The 19,963-nt window shown below is 34.3% G+C and overlaps 1 protein-coding gene across 6 annotated transcripts in view; it reads left to right on the forward strand.

Annotated features, from left to right (window-relative positions):
* ANKS1B (ankyrin repeat and sterile alpha motif domain containing 1B) overlaps nt 1-19,963 on the forward strand; it is a 441,985-nt gene that overhangs the window by 279,738 nt on the left and 142,284 nt on the right. For all 6 annotated transcript variants that reach the window (XM_080595951.1, XM_080595956.1, XM_080595957.1 and 3 more), the window contains one exon: nt 2,260-2,412. In XM_080595951.1, the coding sequence (XP_080452077.1) occupies nt 2,260-2,412 (153 nt within the window). The remainder of the gene's footprint in view (nt 1-2,259; nt 2,413-19,963) is intronic.

Genomic DNA, 19,963 nt, shown 5'->3' on the forward strand with positions numbered 1-19,963 from the left:
AATCAGGTCAAAAGAAAAATCATGTTAATATCAACATTTATTAAACATAAAGGTCAAATAGTACTAACCAAAAGAATAAATTTGCATAATGTTTCCCATCTGAATACTCTAAACATTGTTTTGAAGGTGCTTCACTTTTCTTTGTTAGAGAAAGGAAACAAAAATACTTTATATCTTTCAAAAGCCATGGCTACCCTGTGAACCCAATACATCTTCTTCATGTTGTTTCTGTATTAGATTTTTCTTCTGGTTATTGAGTTCTTTCTTTTCAAGAATCAGTTTTTTAAACATAACTTATTTCAAATCAACTCTTGAACTAAGCATCACAGGAGGCAGAGCTACCAGGGTTCTCCATGTTTTTGCAGTCTGCTGGACAGACTACCTTTAATAAAAAATTTGAAATAAATCTGAATGACAATGAAAGAAGAGTTTGCCATGCTTTTGACATCTAGAACTTTCATTCCAAATCAGGATGAAACTAACTCTCACAATGTGTAGATCAGCAACAACATTGTATTCACTGTCATACAGTCATAACTTAATTCCTGCCTGTAAACTCTCACTTCCTAATACAAATCCTTTGCTTCAGACGTGACCTGAAAAGCTATAATTCCCATAGCTAATTATGGGGATTCTCTACTCTCTCTTTTATGATATAAGATAATAATTTCATTGCATCATTTAAGTATTTCCAGTAATATTTTATACCCAACATATGCAGCAAAAGACCAAAGAGTAAACTGTTATATCCATGATGCAGTGTGTCTGCATCCCTTCTCTCTACTACTGTAAGAAACCATGATCAAGATCATGATGTGCTGGCTTTCTGCATTTGAAAAGACAGATAGACGAACACTACTCTGGCTTTCAAATGTAGACTTTAACTTTTTTCCCTGCTTTGAATTGAAATTGTATTTCAAATAAACTGTGAGAAATAAATGGGTTCAGGCAAGATATTAAGATAAGAATTCTCTCATTTTTAAATTACTTTGTCACTCACTTCAAACTTAAGCTCAAAGCATTATGTTTCTGTCAAACTTCCCTTGTTTCTCAGAAAGTAAGAATGCGTATAATCAGGCAGGCAGAAATGGGAGACTGGCTTTCACCATGCAACTCTTGCATATTCTGGAGATGCTGTACAAAATACAAGGCCTTCTAAACTTCTGAATCTTCATATAAGTTTACCGGTTCAGTGTTTTAGAAATAGTTACACTTCAATACAAAGATGATATGCAAATAATCCTGTTGAAAACTGAAGCTATTGCATAATTTTTTCTAATTCTTTGTGCCACTGTTGCAAATTGCTTTAAAATTCGTAGAGCAGTATGTCATAACTATCTGCACAGGAAGCAGATTTAAACATTTTTTTCTTTAATGGTTAGCTTGAAAATCTTCACTAGTGCCACTGAGAGGTAATTGTGAAAGAGAAATTGAGTTCTTTACCTCTCAGTAGCTTAACAAAATTCAGAAAAATAAGAAGCCAGTGGTATTTCTTATTTTTTTATGAAAACGAGATTTATGTGATTATGCTTTCTGTGCCTGTGTTGGTATATAAATGTACATGGTGCTTTTCTGTATATGTCATTCTGTCAGTTCTATTCCAATAATACTTGTTTCGATTGTCCAATCTCAATCAACTTTACAGAAGCAGAGCAATCTAAACTATATTAAATTCCCAAGAGCTCAATGAAATATGTGACCAGGTAGAGGAAAGAGACTATTTCAAACTTCCCCTGGGGGTGGAAAAATATACCGTGGCTTCAACCACTATGAAATATCAGATAACCTAGTAGAAGAGATAAATTAGGAGTAATATAACCAAGGAAATATGTTTCATTTGGAATTTGATAGCAAAATATCCAATCCTCAGTCTAATTTCTTCCCCTGCTATGAAATCTTAGGTGCAAATCTGACATTTTTATGCAGTCAGGATATTAATAATGTCTCTCTCTATCTCTTTCTTTTGCCCTCCCTTGCTTATGGATTCTATGATGTCTTGTAAAAACTGAACTCATGCTACAGTCTTAATATATTTTGGTTTAAAAACAAACAGCTGTGAGAAGAAAATCCATTGAAAACTAAGTTTTATAAGTGCTTTTACTCACAAAATTGTTTCTTCATGTTATGCCAATCATTAGATGGATGTTGGTCAGAAAATAAAAACCCAGAAAAAAAATAATACAAATAACCACTGTACTGAATTGTGTTTAGAGAATATTAGCAGTAATTCGTGCTCATTCTTTCTTTTTTTTTTTTCAGATGAAGCAGATTGGTCATGATGGCTACAACCCCACCTCTGTAGCTGAATGGTTGGATTCCATTGAATTGGGTGACTATACCAAATCCTTTCTAATTAATGGCTATACATCGATGGACCTTGTGAAAAAAATCTGGGAGATTGAATTAATTAATGTAAGTTGGTCAATTTGTAGCAGTAGTTCCTCCAAAATACATTACAGCACATGTCCTTACATAGTAAAGTGAAATCACAAAAGCAAATTGCACTACAAATACCATCGTCAAGTACTGTTAATGATTACAGCTTTTATGGCTATACCTAGGCTCACCATATCCTTTGCTTCCATTTGCTTTTCCATTGTCTTTAGCATGGTATTCAATCAGCGTGATTGTGTCTGACTTCAGGATGTTGAATGACATTTAAAAATATGTTTTTATAGTTTATAGCTACAAAGCATGTCTTCACTTATAAAGTGCTTAACAACAGTACTTCTTATAAAGATACTTAAAGTTTGCTTTTTCCACATGCTGCGGCTAAGTTAAACTTAAAAGAAAGAAACCTTAAATATAGCCAAGTTATGCTGGGGGGAACAAAATATTTTTTAATCACTTTTGCTTGACACTTTATTTACATGAATCAATTAAATTAGAGGCCCAAATATGGGCAAACATAAACTTTCATTTGGACTGTACTGCATATTAATTTGGAATAAGATGAATTTTGTACTGTTACAGTGAAGACATTGACAGTACAATTCTACCACTGGAATATTCCTGTAAGTTTTGTATCTGAAACTGAGTTGTTTGGTTTTGTAAAAGATAATTATAGCTTTGGATCTGCTGTGACTTTTGAAATCAACTATATCATCATATTATCTGATCTTTAAGGCAGTCCCTGTATGGACAAAAGTTCAATGTCATATTTTACCAGTTCTTTACAGACAAAAAGCTGTGCTCTTCCTTCCCATATAGAAGGTCCTGCATCTCTGCCTCTAATTAGTGCCTAGTTCCCAGAAGACTGAAAGGGCTACCAGTAGCCATAGGCAATCAAGCATAAGATAGAGCAGCTGATATAGCTTTAAAGTGGGGAACAGTTCCCGCTTCCCTCCAAGCTAGAGAAATGGAAAATGTAAGGATGGTGCAAAGCCATGTTCCAGCACAGTAGCTGGTGTACAAGGTACAAGCATGTATATTGCGAGACCAGTGTTTAAAAGAGTTATTTCATATTAACTGAAAGACAAAGCTATTACTTGTTAAAATTTATTTTCTTACCATCACACTACGGTTAATTTTAGCTAGCATGAAAATGTAGAATTAAGAGTAAGGATCAAAGTCAACCTTATGTGTTCAGTCTGTTGCATTCAATGTATGTTGTAGGTGTAAAAAAGGAAGTTAGGATATGATTGATTTTATGGCCGTCTGCTGCTAAGCTATTTATAACTGTAATTCTTTTTTCTGTAAGCGGCTGAAATTTTAATAAGAACTGGGGATCCTTTGCTCTAGAACCTTATATAACTGAAAAAACAGCACTGAGTTGAAAAAAGTGGAAGTCTGCTCACATTACCTTTTGTAACTTTATTTTGCATCCCAACCATTTTGCCATTATCAATTCAGAAACAAATTACCCTTTAGCTCCCCCAAGTGGATCATTAAATCCTCATTAAAGGCTTGTGGTTTAATTCCAAACTTACTTAAACTGATGAAATGGGAAGTACCTGCACTGAAGTTAACAGGAATACACTTCTGTAAAATTAGTATAAATGAAACCAGTACATACGTCTCTTAATTTCAAGGCTTAACAGCATGTTCTCATTTAAGGCCTGTGCTTTATGGGAAAACATTCCTTTCTGCCATGGTTTGCAAGGAGGAGCTGTTAAACAGTTGCTAAAGTATTTGTATAGTTATAGATACCCAAACAGTATATATTTTTCCCACCTGATTGTGTTGTTCAAGAGCACAGTAAGTAAACCAGTTCTACATTCTCAGAATTTTCTTTTTAGTCTAGTCAATATATATTTCCTTTCTTTTTTTTTTTTTTCTGATTTTTCCCACCAATCAGTAGTATCTAATCATAAAGAAATAATTGTCTCCTAAGAAAATCTGTAGCTCAGAGAAGTATTTATTGTTATTTTGGTGTTTGGATAGAGGGGAATCTTTCAGAAATGGATAAAAAATTGGTCTGAGGCACTGTGAAGTCTGACAGAACAAGATGATTATCTCTGACCTGTAGTCCTGCCATCTCAAATCAATTTCAAAGGCTCCAACTCCCCATTCAGACCAGGGCAAACAAGACCTTATTACAGAAATTTTTTCATGAAGCATCATGAATTTTCATAAGCATCAAAAACACTAACAGTGGAATTATGACTTCTGTATTTAGTAGTTCAGAATCCAGGCACTTGGAAAATAACAGAAAATCCCAACCCAACATCCTGAAAAGAATTCAAAGTACCCTTGGTTTGGTGGTTCTTAGTGCTTCAGTTGTAGATTGAGCAAGAAGTTTCATTTGTGTCTACTCCAAGTACTCAATAGAAACATAACAAAAGGGTTACAGATATGATAACTTTTTCATTTTAGCCGTCAGTTAAGCAGTTGCAGCCACTGAATTTGACAGAAAAGCCGTTCTTGCTTCCTATTTCTTAGTCGGTACTTCCTTCCATTATGCTATTGGGAAATCATCCATGGCTTCTGGAGTGGTAGAAACAGATTTGAGGGTAGATATATTTTATTAAGTAAAGTAGCATAGCTGAAAGGGTAGGGGAGACAAGAAGACAACTTTGCTTTTGCACAAGCCCTTGTTTACATTCTAAAAAATGAAAATTCTTTGCTATATTCTTTCTACACTTTTTGTCATCATCAACTCATATGCTGGTGGATGAAGTTCATGAAGTCTTAGATTTTTTCCTATGCTAATAATAAGGTCATTCTTTATCATAATGACATCTAATATACCATTGTGAGTTTTACTGATGACATGTCTCTGAACTTCCATGTGTGATGCTGACCAAGGTGTTCTATTTCTATTTCAATACATAAATCTATTAAATTAAGTTATTAAAGCAAACAGTCCATTTTGGGGGAAGAAAAAAAAGCAGAGAGCATATTCTGAAAGTCTCCCTGCAGCTGAATGAAGCTAGCCTCCATAAATTCCTTTGATAAACTATAACAGGTGGCGAGAGATAGGATCATGCAGAGGATGATTCAAAGTGGTTAAATTATGGCTAATTATCTGGATTGCTTCCTAGAGGAATTTGTCTCTCCCTACTGACATGTAGAGATGCTAAGAAGATTAGCTTTAGTACATTAAGGTTAACCTTTGTGAGTTACTCCTTACTCCCATGGGAAACTGGAATGATCAGAGCTTTAAATATTCCTAAAAAGAACATCTTTTACTTTTATTTCTGACACTGTTTTACTATCCTTGGAAGTTAGCATCTAGTCAAGCACATTTGGAAAAAGAGAGAGGAGAATGCCAAGCACATGAGAAAAGAAGAAATTCCAAGACGCCAGCGGTAAAGTCCATCTTCCTTCAGCTTCTCTGGTCTTCCAGCTACCTTACTGGCAGAAACAATTTTAATATGCAGCTTTCTGCATCAAGTTAATGTCAGCTCTAATTTATGTGCTAGTCTCTTTCGGACTTTTATGTATACATACATATAATGTTTGTTCTTTCAAGCACAATCAAGCAGCAATTACTTAAAGCAATTGTATCATAAAAGTCATTTTAAAAGTAATTAATTTGTGTTATCTTTCATCAGCCTTTCCAGTCCTTTTTCAACAAGCCAGACTTTGGAGTTTAGATTCTGTTTCACTAATTTATTTCTCATTTAGATCAAGAATTTTCCCAAATTCATTGCCTAATTTCTCAGGTGTGTGCTTCTTGGGACGCATATGTCTAATTACACAGAATGACAGAATGGTTGAGGTTAGAAGGGACTTCTGAAGATCACCCAGTCCAACCCCCCTGCCAAGCAGGATCACCTAGGGCACATTGTGCAGGATGGCATCCAGGTGGGTTTTGAATATCTCGAGAGAAGGAGAATTCACAACCTCTCTGGGCAACCTGTTCCAGTGCTCTGTCACCTTCATGGTAAAGTGTCCTCTCACATTCAGATGGAACTTCCTGTGCTTCAGTTTGTGCCCGTTGAAGCACAATTGCCTTGTCCTTAGATTTTAAGTATTCTGGATATGCCTTTTCCCAGAACTGGCTTTTCCAACACTTCTGCTTTTATCTCCCAGATTCCTTGGCTCAGTAGAAAGGTCAAATTCTATACTCAGATTCAGATACCATCTATTCAATGCAGTAGCTATGTGTAACATTTCTGAAAAATGTCTAATCTGCTGAAAGAAGTCCACTGTGTTCTGAAATCCTATAACCCATCTAAAGTATGTACCTTGCTTTAAAGGATAAATGCTCTTCTACATGACTAATCATATTATTCTTGTCTGTTATTCTGGATTACTTACGTAACCCTCCCCCTCTGGGATTCACTCTGTTCACAGAACTTTTACCAAAAAGATTCTTCATGCAAGATATAAACAAGTTAAAAGTACAAAGTGAGTTATTTATTGTCTAATACACACAATACATTGCAGGACTAATGAACTAAGCATTAAATCACCCCCCCCCACCAAATGAGTCACTCAGTCTACTGGGCGAGTAGTCATCAGTCAGGTAGGGAAGCGCTGGCCTTTGCTGCTCTGTGGAACAGGATAATCTATGATGTTGCTGAATTGCTGTCGTCCGATTCCCTTTTTTTCTTTGGATTTTATGCTTTTTCATTTGAGTGTTGTTATTACTGAATCCTCAAGGTGCTGGTTTCCTCAGCCTCCACAATCCTACTTATGTCTGCAATTTCACCTTTCTTATCTTGTGTGCTTCTAGCCTATGTACTCTCTCACAGCTCCTTCTCACGCCCTAGCACTTTTCTCAAAAGAAAACTGAGAATGGTTACACAGCTGTGTTATCCTGAAAGTAGGCCTTGAATCACAGATAGATGAACTCCTGGGAGGAAGGGTGCATGTAAGTGGCCTGGTTTAAATTTCTTCTCAAGTAGTTCATTCTGCATTGTGAGCCTCTTCTATTTTTGTACAATGATCTTTCACATGGATGATTCAGTCTTTTCTTTAAAATTAATGTTAACAAACTAGTTTCATAAATTCAATTAGATTCCATATTTTGAGCTTTTGGGGAAGTGTTAATGATACAGTCTCGCCCAACTTGTATTCCTGGTTTATATTAGGATATGATTGCTGTTCAGGATCAGATCAAAGATACTGCAGAAAGGAAATAGCTACCAATGGACTGTCTCCCATTAGTTTATAACTAAATACTTTGGACTATCCACAATATTGTTGGCAAGTTTCACAATTTAAATATGCACTGTGTGAAAAAGTGACTCTTTATTTAGAGCTGCTACATGATATTTTCACTGCAGCTCACTAGATTTTGTACTGTAGTAACAAAAGTGCATAAAAATGGCCATACTTAAACAGATCAGAGGCTCTACCTTGCCCACTGGGCTGTCTATAAAAATGACTTTAAACAGGTGACCAGGGAAAGCTATGTAAAAAGGACAAGTGTATTACAAGCTATCTGCACGGTATTCTTCTCGTCATTAATCACGCTCAGCTGAAGGATTTCTGGAATTGGGCCATTTCTTCACAACTGGTCCTTGTCTTTCTTACCTTGAAAAGCTTACAATCATCATCAAGTTTTGTAATCTTGCTGCTAGTCCTCTTTCCTCTGGAATTTATAAATATATTGAACAGCAGATATCTATTCACAAATCTACTCAGAAATTCACTAGGAACCTTATTCCACTGTGAAAACTGTGTTTTCTTCTACAGTTTCCTGTTTTAACAATCTATTTGGCCGTAAAAGAACCTCTTCTTATGGGATCATGCCATGATTGTTTTTTTTTGTTTGACTCTTGTTTGTTTGTTTGTTTGTTTTTTGTACAAGCCTTTTGAGATTGGGTTTGTCAAAAGACTTCAGAAATCTGGACAAGCTGTATCAAACATATCATCAACTTTATCTATGTATTTTTTGACTGTTTCAAAGAGTTCTAATAGGCTTTTTAGATATGAGGTGCCTTTACGACAGTCACTTTGGCTCTTCCTGGTTATATTTATCCATGTGTCCACATGGATACATTATTAATGCATTATTAAATTCTTACTACTTTGCCTTGGACAGGCTTAGAGGCCTTTATTTCCACAAATCTTCCATGAAATTCTTTTTTTAAAATTAGCATCAATTTTTTCACCCTCAGATAGCAAGGTTTTCAAGAAGTTCATCCCTGAATTACTTCTCTATTTATCTTTTTCTGTTCTATGGTTCATTTTACACTTCTATCATTTCTTTCAGTCATCTCTTTTGCAAACTGAAGAGTTTTGCAAAATGGCTAAACTTAGCCATTTCATACTTTCAGAATTCCTTGTCCTGTATCTTTCTAGTGCTTCTCTGTACAATTGTGATGCACAGAATGCCAGCTACACAATCCTAATTTCAAAGTCAGAATTACTTTATTCATATTAAACCTGCATCTATGGATATAGATAATAGTGACCTCTGTATTGAACTTAGCTCTCAAAGCTCTTCTGAGGCCTTAGACAACTAATGCACCTATAATGTCAGTAGAACTTAAAGTCTCTGCTTAAAAGACTTGAAAATGGACCACATACTGCATTCAGATTTCTTGACAAGGTTAATGTCTCGCTTAGCAGCCTCTCCATCTTCTCCAACAAAACAGATAGCAACTTCACAGCTTGACTGGGTAATACACACCAAATGGATGGATTTTGTACAGTGCTCACTTGACAGCTTAATTTCTCATGCTCTACAGCATGAAAGATGCCTTTTTCTTAGGAGGGCTGTCCTTCAGATTCTGTTTGACAAATTATTCTGCAACTCTTCTCTTGTTAATACTTAATTTCCCAAGTGTACCACTCTGCAAAGGCAGATTTTGAGGAAGAATGAAACATTACATCTCAAAAACATATCCTTATACATTGCAATTGCAGACCTACAATTCTCATTCCTTTTCCTCTCTGACTCAGAGCCCTGTGCTAGATTTCAGGTCATTGAAAGAATTAGGACTGTTTGGAGCCACATTCCTTTCTGATCTCCAAGAGACACTGCTGACTGATAAAGATGCCCATAGCTCTTCTTGTAGTTGCTTTGTAAATGGCACCATTTTTGATAATCAGAAGAGCTTTCAAGACTATAAATCTGCATTAGCAATAGCCTGTGGGATTTCAACTTATTAGGAACCTTATTAAAAATAATTTCTATAGTTGTTTAATTTAGAAAAATTCTCTGTATGACATTTTCTTGTTCATGCCTTTCCAAATATTCAGGAGCATTTTGCTAGTATAATTGATTAAGAAAGTATTTAAAATTAATTTATGTGAACAAATACTTTTAAAACAGCTACAAAGATGCACATGTGCACACACGTGTGTATATATTTATTTATATTTAAGTGTATATAACTGAAAGTAAAGAATTATGCAGCAAGCTAAATGATGGACTCTCACCCTTCAAATATAAGTGCCACTTCTGCAGAGACAACCATGTTTTATGAACTGGTGCGAAATAAAACGTCTTGTATTCCAAAGGTTCTAGGTAGTGTAGAATGATTGAGAATCTCTCTGCCATCCTGCAAAAGGAAATGGGCTTGTTTACTAAGAAACGGATGTTTCCACCCTATGAAAATTTTGTGGGAATGTCTAAAATTCTTTGCCAGGCAGGCTGAACTTTCGGTCTTCTCATTCATTAGTCAGGTAATAATCTGTGCATTGAGACACTTAGGAGAAGCTTTTCTACTACATTTGTGGTGTTTTATATGTTAAATAACTGCAATTTTGAAATGGCTAATTCACAGCCTTTATTGATATGAGAAAACATGAAAGAAACTTTCTAAAAACGCTCAAATTCTCTGGCTTATCTGTTTGCAAAACTATCCTGATTTGCTTAAATAATATGATCAATATTAAGCAGTTTTTTTGACAGCAGGATAGCTGCTTATACATTTGAAATTATGTATACTGAAGATGGGTCTGAAACAGAAGAGCTTTCATCATGATGCATGATTTCTTGCTGCATTATTTCTTGATGAGCTAAGGCACGTATATGGATTTGCTCAGTTGCTCCTACATTAGTAGAACAATGCCTCAAATGACATTACATTAATTCGTGTGAGCTGCTACAGTTGTAAGTAACGCTCTAAATTACTCTATTTGCCTTTGAAATGGGATCAGTAAGTTCACTGCATGTATAAAAAAAGCTATGAAATATCATACAAGTAGCATTTTTTCCCATACACGATAGCTGTGTAGATTTTGTTATCCACAGCACCCACAGAGGTCTCAAAAAGGTTTTAATAATGCACATTTTTGTTCCTTTTGCAAGTATGATATTCTTAACAATTGCAATTGTGTAGTAAATTTGCTCTATTGGATCTTGCATTTTAAAAGATTCTGCAGTCAGATCCTTTCTGCTTTGAATACTGCTAGCAGCTCCATCAGTCACTCAGTTCGTAAATGATTGTGGATTTTACTGATCATTTAGAAATGGTTGTTATGTTGTAGCAATGCAGTGGCAGTCTCTAGCAATCGTAATGGAAGTGCTTTTATCCTCAACAAATCCACGTACCAGTATTGTAACTTTATAATATGTTTAACTCTTTTGTACAATTTCTGCATGTAACATTTTGAATAGATAGTGGTCTTGGCTTCTTGAGTGATTTGATGTACAAACTTCCATCTGTTCCTCATGGTAATGCAAAATACTTTTTAAATATGCCATCATCTTTTGCCTACACTGTTATTTGCAAAAGATCGGAAGACAATGTAAAACATGGCAATTTCTTCAAGCCATCCGCTATTTACCTCTTTCTACTTCCACCTTGGATGATAACAGTGTTTAGACAGGGGAAAGGGGGAGGAAAAACACTTCTTCTAGTTTAAACACAGTGCTTTGGTTCAAATACAAGGGAAGAAAAGAAGAGAAAGCATTTGTACTGTGAGGATTTTCACAGCATTTACTTTTTTGATAATATAATTCTTTAGTCCATCCAGTATCATTTTAAACTACAGATTATTTAAGTAAAAGAGACTATCTAAGTATTTTACAATAATTTCCCTGATGCTGTATTTATATTTCCTTATATTATGACAGTAATTTAAAAAACTTCATTTCTGATTTTAAAAATATAGTAAAATAACAGTGTTTGATCATTAAATCAAGTAATTGAAAATTGCAATTTCTTTTAATGTTTCCCATTTCCTCAATGTATTTCTAATTTTAAAGATTTCAGTCATATCAAAATGATATAACTTTTAACAATGAGTTACCTCTTTTTTGAGGTAAATCTTTGCTCTTATATTAGAATTCTTAAAACCTTTTTTTTTTCTCTCTCTCTCTTTCTCTCTTTTTTCTTTCTCTCTGCCCCATGTGCTCTTCAAAACAAATTATAATCAGGTAGTGATTGGCAGCAATTTTTAGCACTAATAATCAAAGCTGAGCAATTTTAGCACCTATTGTGTTCCACCTGCAGGATCATTTTCTTGTCCTGTAACACACTAGGTAGCACAAATGATTGATTTGTAATGCAAGATAATTTTTTTATTAAAGCTCTGCCTAGCGCTAGAGAGGGTATCATCTCTGAAGTATCCTAACAAAATCTCCTTTCATTCAGGCAGAAAATAAATTGCCTTATCATCTGATTTTCTGTCTAAAATGTTAGTGTTCTATAAAAAGGTTCGTACTTCAAGATTCAGAATGTGATCTTTCTGGAGAGTACAACTGAAGAAGCTCAAGCCAAGAGTTCTTACTCTCTTTAAATAAGCTAGAAAATAACCTCTCTGCAGAGCCTACAAGCTCTCTACAAAAACAAAACAAAAAAAGAAAGAAAGATAAAATAAATAGTAACTAAATATTTTGTTGCCCTAGGCAACAACTTGTTCTGCCTTCAGTGTCTTAGAAGAACCCTGAACAAAGAGTTATATTTTATCAATTTAACCTTTTCAGTGTTGGGGTGCCTGTAGGAAAACCTGGTTTCTATTTTAAGATCATGTCCTTTTTCATATCCTTCAATCTGATGTTTAGATATTTTAGACACATCGTACTTCAAATATGGCCCCCCAAACATTCAGTCTAAACATTTATTACATTAAACATTCATTACAATAATAATTGTACATTGTAATAGAAGGTAGATTCTTTAAAAAGATTTCATTATGAGTATTTAAATTTTGTTTTCTAGACAATTTGTGCTAGTTTTGCTGAAATAAAATACTTGTTTCATATGTTTTCATTTTCATCCCCAAAAACCTACCTCTCATGGTTTTAGCTTATCATTTTAAAATAGATTATGTTGATTGAAGGTCAGTGTGAAATACCTGAAGTTCATCATAGATAAAAGCAAGTGAATATACTAATGTAAATATTGTAAACCTCTACTTCTGCCTTTACTTTGAAGAAATTTGGCCAGTTATAAAAATCATAAAGAAGTATCCCCTGTTTGCAAGGAAATAATACTAGTGAATGTTTTACATAATGTTTTAGAGGACTACAGTACTATTTTGGTGCTTTTAAAAGAATACTGGGATTTTCAACTAACTTTCAGCAGCGTGCAAAGGAGAAATCATTCCCCTTTAAAGTGTTTTATTATTTTTTCTACTTCTTCATTGCTTTATAGGATATTGTGATGGGTTAATATTTCCCATAAAAAATCCCAAGAATGTATCAGATCTTGACTTGCATCATTTGTCTTCTGTTCACCACTGGTTTTAATAGTTAAGGGTACAGAGGACTGAACAGTAGTCATTTTAGCTAAAAGGATGTTGAAGTTCACAGTCATTTTAGAAATATTCTCCCTGCACAGCAGATTTTGTTAACATTCTCAGGTGTAAGACCAAATGCAGTGCTGTGCCATGTAGACCTATCAGAGTGCTTAATGTACCAGAAATAGGACAGCAGCATTACCCTGGGTCTTCCGCCTGGTTCTCCCTTCTCACATTGTTCACAGCCAGCTTGGATATCCCTGCAATCCTCTGCATTTGTATCATACAGACACAGACTGGATTTCAAAAAAGAGTGAAAAGTATTATACCAAGAGTATTAATAGAAGTAAATTCAGATTTTTTGAACACAATAAGGACGAGAGGAAAGGAAATATTCATATAGCTGGAAACGATGTATTGGTTCTATTGTAGCCTAAAGCCAACAGGGCTTGAGTCCCTAATGTAATCTTCAAGGATTTTACTCTTCTTTGTTTTTAACTTTCAAAGGAAAAAGGATTCAGTCACTTTTTATAAGAGGCAATTCAAAATAGCTGGTGGTGCTGAGAAACCTTTCGTATTCAGTCTATATTATTTCAAAATTAGATATTGTTATCTCTAGTTGCCAGTTTTCAACAGATGTAGGTACCATATAGGCAGCCCCACTGTTTACACCCTTGAAATAGTTATTGACAGGTATCTGTGATCCCTTTCATAATGATTATGTCATCACAAAGCTATGTACATTTAACTCCTGATTTATATTCCTACATTAGTTTGCACTTTTCCTTGCTTGGTTTAAAGAATGTTCTTAATATCATGTAGAGATCTTAAAAATGCAGCATTCATCTAAAAGTCGTGTGTTGTATAATTTCAAATTCAATTCCATAATTTGGAAAAAAAAAAAAAAAAGAGAGAGAGAGAGAGAGAGAGAAAACAGTTAAAAAATTATATGTGCAATGATATTCAGTGATATTCAGATAACAAATGATAACATAGCTGCTGCAAATCTGTTATTAGTCTGTTAATAGAAAATGAAAGATCTTTCTGCTTTTTTGGGGTTCAAAAGACAAAGTCAGTCTCAAAGTCTCTTACAGTGTTTATCTATTTTTGTTCATCAATGAGTTAAACATCTGATTTAGATGCAGTAAGGAGAGAATCTAGTGAGAAATATAGTTTAATCTTACTTATACTATTTTTTAAATGTTGAAAGATGGACCAGAACCTGTCTGAGACAGAGTTATGTTCCACAATGGCATTCATCAGAAAAAGGGTATGCACCTGTTTTCCAGATAGCTGTTTTTATTATTGTAGAAGAGTCAGGCCAAGTCCTTGGCCATTCTGTTTTTCTCAGAGTCTAGACTGCACGCTACCATTTCAAACAGCAAATTAAAAAATAAACATATTGTACAGATGCAGGTGAGCTGCTATTGACTGTCTGGCAATCACCATAACTGAAAAGAATTTCTTGTCATCCCCTCTTTCACAAGCATGATCTACTTGAAGATGGAAAATCTTCTGTCATAATGTCCTTGTTTCAAATACCCTTCAGGAAAGCCAAATAAATAAATAATAAAAATATAAATAAATATATTAATATATAAATATATAAATAAATATAAACACTCACATGCACACATAAAGCAACAGCAGAAGAATTGTGCATATCTAAGTACTTTAAACATTTGTGTTCCCACATGCAATATGGTTCTACCGTGTTTTCTGTGAACGTAACCAAACACAAGGCTTGTGCTTCCTGTCTTATGAGTTACATTTAGTTAAGATTCATATAAGCAATATCAAAGTCATACCCGAGGAGGACGGATGACAAAACATTGGGCTAGTTCATAAATTTACATTATTAAAGAGTAGTCAGAGATCTATGCTGCTTCTTTTTTTGAAGCTGAGAACAATTTGCAAGCAGAAATAATTCTTCTTACCTGCTTTTAATAGCAAAGGTCATTATCTTGGGTTATCTGCTTTGATCTGTGAACATTTTTGTGTTAATCTGTGGCTCCCTGGGAAGTAGAAGCAGTAAGATGTGACTTAATGTGAGAGAAAAAAAAATGACAGAAGTTTTGTTTGCCTTTAAGCATATGGAGAGGTTGGCTTTGGAAATTCACCAGAACAAAAGTGTGGGAAAGAGGAAACTGCGAACAGGGGAAAGTAGTAAATGAGGGAGTTATAAGCAAGGATGAGATGTCAAGAGTGGGAAACAACTGTCATTAGATTTCTTAGCAAGAAAGTTTAGAAATATATAGTGGAGTAACATACATGGGGTATATAAGTATCATTAAAAAAAAAAAAAAGATTAGGTGAAGTCCTTACTTTATGTCTGCAATGTAAATATATGACCACACTAGTATATGGAGAGTTTCAAATATTCAGAATTATTTTCACAATTAGGTTTTCCATGTTTTCCTTTGGTCTTCATATTTGTTAGCTTGCTAGCTCTTTGTGGCAGAGAATCATCTTCATGGATAGCTAGAGAGCTCCTAGAACGCTCTCTAAAATATGATCTAAAATTTTAGTTTCTCTCACTATTTTTCCTACTGTTATTAGTAAACAACTACAGGGTATCAAAATGATAATTTCTCTAAAATGTGGAAGATGACCACATCATTTACAGAAGGAATAAAACATTGGATAGTGTTCCAGGTAAGATTTGTGTCAATGATACCTTGATATGAGAAGCAGTTTAAGGAATATTCATTAAGGGTGTTTGATTTAAGCTAAGGTTCTGGGCAAAACATTTTCCTAAGGATTTTGGTCTAATATAATTCAGCTTTTCACCATAACATTTTGAATGGTCTCAGAATTCAGATACAGAAGCAAACCAGCTGCTGTCTTCTCTGCATTTCTCCAGGGATCTAACAGAAATTATTCCAATGTGTCAAGGATAAAAACCCTTCACTGTCTTGCAGGAGGTGCTGTTAAGCAAAATAGCTGAGATTTTGTGTTTATTGCTGACAATTTTTTTTATATTTCCATAAGTAGCATAATTTTAGTGTTCCTGTTTTTTTGTTCTGATAAGTATTTTTTCTGTGTAAGTACGCAATGAGCTACTGTTATTTCTCTTCTGAGAGTCAAAGAAGATATTGCTCATAATTCAGTACAGACTGTTAATAGACCAATGAAAAATTTTATTTGGTTCTGAAACTCACTTATTTGGTTTGACTGTACATGTGGCAATTATCAAGAGAGTAAATATACTCAGAGGGTCTGAACTGTAAATCTTCTGATGGGAAAATGTCAAGGTAAATTTAAATGAATAAGAGAATCAGAAATATGTTTACAGATGCAGCAGAAATCTGTCATCAGAATCACAACAGGCATAATTCTGAATATCTAAAATCTTATACTCGAATTCAATCTTTGTCAAGTCTTACTGATGTTTTAAAAGTAGCAAAATTTAAAATAAATAAATAAATAAATAAATACACTTCCCAATTATCTGTCAAAGTGAGAGTAGGATGATGTGGCAAAGGAGATATCTCTTTATAACAAATCATTTCACTTAACTGTAAAAGAGGTGAGTATTTCTGATAATACCCAGAGTCAGTCTTTACAGGCAACTAGCAGTACAACAATAAAAATGTGGCATGTTTTATTTACTTTAGAAGCTAGCTGACACTTATCTCAGAAAAATACCATGTAGAATCCAATCTGTTTATTGTTTGTGTTTTCTGCTTCAGCCTTTTTGTCTCGAAGGGCTGTTTCCATGAAAGTATTTCAGAGCTCTGTTTGCTCTCACCATTAGTTTCCCACCTGAGTTCCTAGTCCTGTTTAGCTGACATGCTGAAAGTAAGTTGTAATAATACATAAAGAACAAATGTTGCTCAGTGCAATGTACATTCTGGGAAATACCTGAAGGTTTTGTATCTCCAGTGCTTTCACCAAAGCAGTGTTGCAAGCAGCTGAGAAGTGGCTTGGGGATATGTGTGTCATTGTGTGTGCATGCATGCATATACTGTGCGTAAAGTTCTGGAAATCTTCTCTATCTCCTCAGAAAACGTACTGATATTTTAGTAATCCAGCATGCTTAGTCAATGTATTATTTGATATGAAGCTCTTGAGAATGTTTTAAATGTATGAACTAAAGTTATTGTTGCAGTAAGGTACAGTGAGGTGTGCAGGTAATATGTAAAGATGTATATAGTAACATAAACAAAGCATACAGAAACACTGAAGAACGTACTATAACTTAATATATCTTTAACCAATCTGCTTCTTGTGTTATGCTTAATTTGCTCATGTCCTTCCTCCCTTGGCTTTTATTTTTTTAGGACTTTTCCACTGCCAGCCTTCACACAATATTACAGTCATATGAGCCATATGAACAATAAAAAAAAAAAAAAAAAAAAAAAAAGAGACCAATAACATTCCCATACTGTTTGGACCCAACCAGTCTCTTTCTTCTGAAGGATAAGCAGAAAGAACCCCAGATACATTGTTCAGTATTTTAGAGTGCATCATCTAAATAGCCTTTCTGCAAATGCTTTTAATTTCCAAATGAGGTTTTAAGACACACCTTTATAAAATTATGCCCCCAAAAAGGCAATGTTGGGCAAAATTCACAACTGTCTTTCATTTGTACTTCATCTGTACGTTATATTAATTAGTCTTTTTGCATATTCCAGTCATTAAGTGGGTGGAAGCAAGACACTAACTACATTGTTAGAAAAAACTCTGCTTTTTGTATACATCTTACAGTTCCTTGCAATGATTGGTCCTACAGTGCTCAATCATGGATATCTTGGAAGCTTGCCATGCTTTTTTTTTTTTATAATTTCTGCTAAAACAAAAGAACAAATAGGCTTAAGAAAGAGAGATAATTTTTTATAATAGTATCACAGTTCTGAAAAGAAAATTCATCTCTCATCTTGAAATATATTTTTTCAAACTTAAAATATTCAAAATTTAAAAAATTACATTAGAAAATCCAAAACATGCAAAAGTATCTTCTTGAAAATATATTTTATATAGCAAAATGATAACTTGAAATTTCAGGCATTTTGAAAGCAATCGTTTGTGTTTTATTTAACTTGTATGAAACATGCTAGGTCATATTCTACTAGCACAAGAGGGATTTATGAAGACATAACATATCGGTTGCTGGCCATATTAGTGGAATTCATGTGTACAACTCAGGCATAGTCATAGGAGATACATGTCTAGATTCTCACTGTAATCATTGAAGAAATGTAGTCATTTCTTTGATATGAATCATCCCATCCTAAAGCAAATGCTTAAATTGCATCAGATGAGTCATGCCTTAAAACTGTCTATTTCTCTCTGCTAAGTTAAAAGGATCCTTACTCAGGTACTGAGGTTGTTGTTGTGGATATTTTATGTTCCTTAAAATTAATATCCCTCTAAATCTGAACGTGGTGTCGTACATGAGAGAATAGAAATTATTGACTAAAAATATGGTAAACGGGAAACATAATAAGCTATATTCAGGAAAAAAAAATACAATCAAACAAGCAAACAAGCAAACAAAGAATAGCACGCAAACAAAACAGTCGCAGTATAGAAATTTCTGAGATGAAACCTGGCTCCTATGTAACCCTGTTTCACTGTCGTGGAAACATAGAGGATAGTCTTGGTATGTTCAGAGAAAGTTATTTTAGCTCACCATTGTATACCAACACATTTTATCATGAAATATCACTGGCTGTGCCAGACTGTTAAATACAACCTACTCCTTAGGAAAGTCATATATCATACATCTGTTTTTATTTTCTTTTCCTGTAGCTATCTGCCTCATTTACTGCTATGGCAATTGTATTACAAAACAGATCAATTTTTGCCCTATCTTTATAAACCTACAGTCTTCAGTATTGAAAGAGTGGCTAAAGTAAATAGTATTTCTCTTTTAGTTTCACTTTTCAAACATGCCACTTTTGTGAGAAAGTGTAGAATAATCCATATAGAACAAGTTTTCAGGTTCTCTTTTTAATTTCCTGTGTCCTACCCTGAGGTCATCAGTCAAATTCTGTGTTTCTTATTCATGCAAGGTAAGTTCCATTCAACACAGACCTTGATTTTCTGATGGCTGTGCTCTTCACAGCTGTGCCTACAGGAGTATGGAAGTATTTGAACCTAAATGCACTTCCTAAGGATAAGTTTTATGCAAGATGATACTTTGTAAACTTAATCACAGGAAAATTAAAATTCATTCTGTGTTTGGCAGCTAAACCAAGCACTTGCTCAGATTATCTCTGTATATGTCTCCCAGGTTCAACTAGTACATATGCTTTACATCTGTGACCTATATAACTTTTACATTTTCCTAGTGGGCTCTTAGAAAATGTGTACCTGTGTGGCATAGAAGGAATGAATTAATTACGTTTTCCTAACACTGAGGATAGATGAACCACACATGCAGAATCACCAGCTCCCTCCCATATTCCTACGATTAGTTTAGAATACAAAAAAAGTTTGAATATGTTGCTATAAAAAGAAATTATCTAAATATATTTTGTATTGCCATTGATATTTCTGTGCATTATTTTCATACTATTATCAATACTGCTATGGAGTACAGAATGGACATGACAGAACTCTATAGGTTTGAAGTGTAACACAAAAAGGGTGTCAGAATAATGCATTAGAATAACAATAATTTTTAAAAATTGCATTAAAACATTTTAAAAGTAATTTAAAGAAAAAATTGTTTATGCCATGTAAAAACCTAGAAGGCTGTATTTCAGAATGAGCAGTGTGAACATCAATTGATGCATTTAAAATAAGTGAAAACAGTGGTGTACAATAAACAGGACAGGAAGATGGGCCAGAAACCTAGTAGGAGGCTCCCCATCCCTAAATTCTGTGATTCAGTGCTGATACCACATTACAACTTTCCTATAAAACAGCATATATTGCTACTACAGTTTACAAGAGTAAGGCGTTTTAGAGGCATTGTAGTAAGTGA

This window comes from Anser brachyrhynchus, assembly GCF_964034855.1.
Source record: "Anser brachyrhynchus genome assembly, chromosome: 1".
NCBI classification, from domain to species: domain Eukaryota; kingdom Metazoa; phylum Chordata; class Aves; order Anseriformes; family Anatidae; genus Anser; species Anser brachyrhynchus.